Source organism: Penaeus monodon, chromosome 11 (assembly GCF_015228065.2).
Source record: "Penaeus monodon isolate SGIC_2016 chromosome 11, NSTDA_Pmon_1, whole genome shotgun sequence".
NCBI lineage: Eukaryota > Metazoa > Arthropoda > Malacostraca > Decapoda > Penaeidae > Penaeus > Penaeus monodon.
Window position 1 is genome coordinate 24930890 of NC_051396.1, and position 5000 is coordinate 24935889.

Sequence of the window (5000 nt, forward strand, 5' to 3'; positions counted from 1 at the left end):
ATATATAATATATATATATATATTTATATAATACACTACATATACACATACATATATCACATACATATATTACATATATATATATATATATATATATATATATATATATATATATATATATATATATATATATATATATATATATATATATATATATGAATATATATGAATATATAAAGCGAGGATCAAAATAACAAATGTCCTCGCAGTTTTGAAGATACTTTAGTTTAAAGAATCAAGAAGTTTTTAATTTTAATTTGAAACCTAATCGTGATGTTATTAAAAGCTTTCTTTTTTATTCAATTGATATAGTACATGAGTTTGGAATGCCTTTTCTATGTCTGTAAGCTCTGGAATTCTCTGTGGGATTTTCTTTTTGTTTTCTTTTCAATGTTGAAAGTTCTGTTTGCAGTATAAATATCTCACAACTTGTAAAAAAAATATATAATAATAAATCTTTGTCATGACAATGTCAGAATTTGTTTCGTTATTGCTTATAATCTTTTCTATGGAATTGATGACGTTGCCATTATGTATCAATACATGATTGGTGGGATTAACTACCTCGTTCTGTACATGTCCAGGATTAAACTTTGAGCTCAAGTAAAGCCTGCTCCAGAGGTAAATTAATCCTTTCCCGACGGGTAGTATTCATAGTGGCCCTGGCCTCGCTGCTGGGAGCTTATATTGTCACCCTAGAATGCGTGACCGCTCATGCCCAATACCAGCATCCCATGCCTTTTCTTCGTAATGCTAAGAGCCTATGTAGTATTTTTATTATTATTACTTTCTAAGCAGTTTGTGGCATCATGGAGTTGAAACCGAAGGTTTTGTTGTTATTTTATAAGATAACTTTAGATTCAACAGGTTTATATTATCACTTCCATATAGATATACTTTTATGTTCAGTTTTTATAAATACGTGATTTTTCAAAAATACATATCGGTATTTTCACGTGGTTTTATATCATCACTTTGTGAATACTATATAATATCTCTGGCCAATGTAGTTGATTACCGATGTAATTTTTTTTATGCTAACCTCGGAAGCCTGAGAAGCCTTTATGAAATGCATAGTATAGGAAAAATGAGAAAAAGTGTTAAAAACTACTTAATCACATTTTCAGTACCAAAAAAATATTATTTTGCTGTAATTGTAATAAAAAAAAACTCATGGCATGGCCATACATACACCATGGCATGTACGTCCATGCCCGGCAGATAGTCCAGCCATGCCATGGCATGTACGTACTTGCCACCCGTTGGGAAAGGGTTAAAAGTTAATCCTGGATGCTGCCTTTGTGCATGTGCATTAGAGATCTGGCATAAACTTTAATACTAGATTAACTTTTATGCCACATACAGAAGACACCCTATGTTATAGTAAAGAGAAGACAATTTCAGTTTTAATATTTGCTTTTCAAAGAATTACTGTATTTATCACATTCTATTTCTCACACAGGGGAGTTCTGCAGATGTAGCAGCACTGGAAGTTCGGCAAGAAACAGTGCTCCAGCGCCTGCGTGACCTGAAATTACAACTGGATAAGCTGCAATCAAGCAAATTTTCCTCTTTGTCTCCATCTAAAAGTAACTCCACTGCCATTGGTGCTGCAGCTCAGTCCTCGCCCCTGAAGGTTCTGTCAGCCAATTTTGTTTGTTTTGCATTTTCCCTTGTTACAATCCCTTTAAAGTGGACATTACAATAGGGGGAGAAATTAAATTCTGATGAAAAGTGGGGAAAGATCCTTTATAATCTGGTTTGCTTAATATATGTGTAAGAGGACTTTATCACCTTGCTTGTGATGTCACGGAATATTTTCTCTCGGCATGAATTTTTTTTTTCTATGCTTTACAAAAAAATATGATTTTGCTTCATTATTTCTATGGGCTTTAAAAGCTTATAAGTACCAAATACTATTCAGTGATTAGTATATATATTAGAGAAAACTTTCATTGATAATTTATATACTTTTTATAAGAAAGCCCTGCTTGCTGGTGTGAAATTCCGATTTGGTTTAACTTTGTTTTTATAAATAGTACAGGCAGTCAAAGAAGTTAGTTTTTATATGCAGGAATGAAAGATAAGTGAGGGACATGGGTAGTGCTAAAATACTAGTATATCACACATAGTTATAACCTTAACTCAAAATAGGTATATAATGCATTAAGCATTTACTTGGTTACATTTGAAATAGCAGCTGTCAGGGAAAGGGAATAAGATTCAGTGAGATAAGCTAAACTTATATTAGCCTGTAGCCAGGATAGAAAGAGCATCATAAGCCAACATATACAAGTTTGTGCATATGTATATGTATATGTATAAATATATAAAATGTTTATTTATATATTTATATTTATATATGTACTTTTTTTTTCCTATGCCTGTTTTTGTGTGTGGTCCTTTTTTATGACACCCTTCAATTTCTAACTGTTATCCATATGTATAGTAGCACAAAAGGGAAGTGTTGAATGCTTATGAATAATACATTTAGCCAAGTGTCGGAGAGAAACAGGCCATAGTACTGAAGGTGATGGCCGCCGTCACAGATCATCTTCGAGAACTTGGTTCCTTGCAATTCCACGACAGTGAGCAGGTTAATAATCCTTGTTACTTACCATTATCATTATTATTATTTTAATTATTATATATAGTTATCAGGAATTGAGATTTCATTGCTAATAAATTTTTGTAGCAATACACATATATTATATGTGTGATAAGATTACCAAAATTACATTATTAATGTTTTAATTTTCTTATATGTATTCATGTATTGCTTTTGGTATATAACAGGAAAAAGAAATGGAGAGTGAGGTAGATGTGAAAGATCAGCACCACTCTATTTTGTGTAAATTAAGTGCCTTAAAAATTGAATTGAGTAAAGTGTCTGAGCTACATCCGAGACTAGTGACCGCTTCTAAGGATGAAAGAATTGCAGAAAAGCAGAAAAGTATTTTGAAGGTGATCAGGGCACTCAAGGAAGAAGTTCACCATATTGCTGAGCTCCAGGAGAGAGAGAAGGTCACATACTGCTTGCTATTTTAGAATGATATTTTTTACAATGTGAAATAAGCTTTTTTATTCAGATAGAAGAATGAAAAACATTGACTTTGCATAGTCATAAGCATAAAAGCAAATATTTGGTACCTCCAGGAATGTTCCACAAAACTGGATGTAATCACCCACCACAAGGAAGTCTTGAAGAAACTTGCATCCCTCCAGGAGGAGTTGGTCAAGTTGTTGAGGGGTCTGCGTGACCTGTCATGGGAGGTAGTCCACAGGCCATGTGGATGTCTATTTGATGAGTTTAAAACCTCTTCCTCAGTTGCTCTATCCCTCTCCTCTCTCTCTGAGCCCTCATCAATAGTGGAAACTAACCAAGCTGGTCTATGTTTTCCACCGGCTCAAGCCCCTACTCCCCACCCCAAAGACTGTGGAATATTTTGGGTAAATTGGAAGTTTGCTATTTTGAAGTGTTGCTGCACTCATCAAATGAGAGACATTCAGATGTGAATTGAAAGCATTAGAACTGAGTTGTGAACTAACCCTGTGTGTGCTGCAAATCAGAAATGAGACTGTTATCTATGGAGTTTGATATAGTAGTGGCAAGTTATGTTGTTGCTTAACAAATCCTCTGCCGATAAGTCTGGCATGCAGAAGTTTTCTTCTTTTTTTGTAATGCGAGTTGATGTTTTATAGTGGTTTTATAGTTGTTGTTTTTTGTTTTAGTAGAAGTGAAGGTTCTTGCCAAACACTTTTATTCATTTATAACTCCTTGACATTTTATAAAATGCCATTATGCTGATATAAAAACACACACACACACACACACACACACACACACACACACACACACACACACACACACACACACACACACACACACACACACACACACACACACACACACACATATATACACACACACACAAAAAAAAAGTAGTACACAAAATAGTACACAATAGTACACATGCAAAACACACACACAATAGTACACATGCAAAACACACACATACTATCATAAGTATGTATCATTATATTCCCTGTTAAGAACAGTTTTTAGGAAGTGAAATCAGTTTGCAAAGTTCAACAAATGATTATTGCTGAATGTTAGATTTGTTGTAGGTGAAGAATGTACAGAATAATAAGGTCAGCAGAAAATTAAACAGTGTTCAACAAGAAATCTAAAGATTTTTTGCCAACTAATGGAGCAGCGACAGTATGAATATGTTAATGAAGAAATACTCAAGAAAGAACTTTCAGTGCATCTGTTTAAAGAAATTATTTTTTCTTACATTCAGTCTTTGCTTACTGAAACAACCTAGAGATGTTTAGAACTATCAGACCAGATCAAGAAATTTGCTTGTAAAGCCAGCTAAACCTTAAGGCAGTGACATGCTAGGCACACCCAGTATTTGTTATTCAGCAGAGAATCTAATGCAAATGATTTCATCCCAAAGACCTCTCTCATTGTGGCCTTCAAACTTTTAAAGTCATGTTGAAAATATGTAGAAAAGTGCTCTTCTTGCTTCTGAGTATTAAGAGTAATGCCACAAGTTTACTACAAGGAAATTGCATTGATTATAATTGAGATACCTAGAAACTTTATACAGACAACAGAATGTAAGGTATATGGAACTGTCGAGGTGTGAGTAAACCTCTAGAAAGTAATTAGTCACTGAGAGTAAAGGTAAATTTTCTTTATAGTATGGTGGTGTATTTGAAACAGAGTACTGTTCTGCATAATATACACACACGACAACAGGAGATCCTAAAGTGTTAGATGTCCCTCCACCAACAAACAATGATAGTTATTGTATCCTGCAAGAAGTTGAAGCTGCAGTAAAATCATTGAAAAAAGGCAAGTTGGCTGGAGTGGACAATATTCCATTGGAGCTGGTTCAGGCAGGAGGAGACACTACTCGTCATTTGTAACAAGATTTGGCGGACAGGAGAATGGTCAACACATACACATACTCCTGAAGAAAGACAGCCTA

The 5000-nt window shown here is 34.1% G+C and overlaps 2 protein-coding genes across 2 annotated transcripts in view; both read left to right on the forward strand.

Annotated features, from left to right (window-relative positions):
* Positions 1 to 1462: 1462 nt before the first annotated feature.
* The window catches only part of LOC119578513, a gene marked incomplete at its 5' end in the record, with an annotated part of 9428 nt that continues 5890 nt past the window's right edge, over positions 1463 to 5000 (forward strand). The window contains 1 exon segment of the mRNA XM_037926084.1: positions 1463 to 1636. Coding sequence (XP_037782012.1) covers positions 1463 to 1636 — 174 coding nt within the window.
* LOC119578854 lies at positions 1643 to 3886 on the forward strand. The gene is made up of 3 exons (XM_037926507.1): positions 1643 to 2596; positions 2797 to 3024; positions 3157 to 3886. The coding sequence occupies exons 1-3, from the start codon at positions 2534 to 2536 to the stop codon at positions 3514 to 3516; spliced, it is 651 nt and encodes a 216-aa protein (XP_037782435.1). The 5' UTR covers positions 1643 to 2533; the 3' UTR covers positions 3517 to 3886.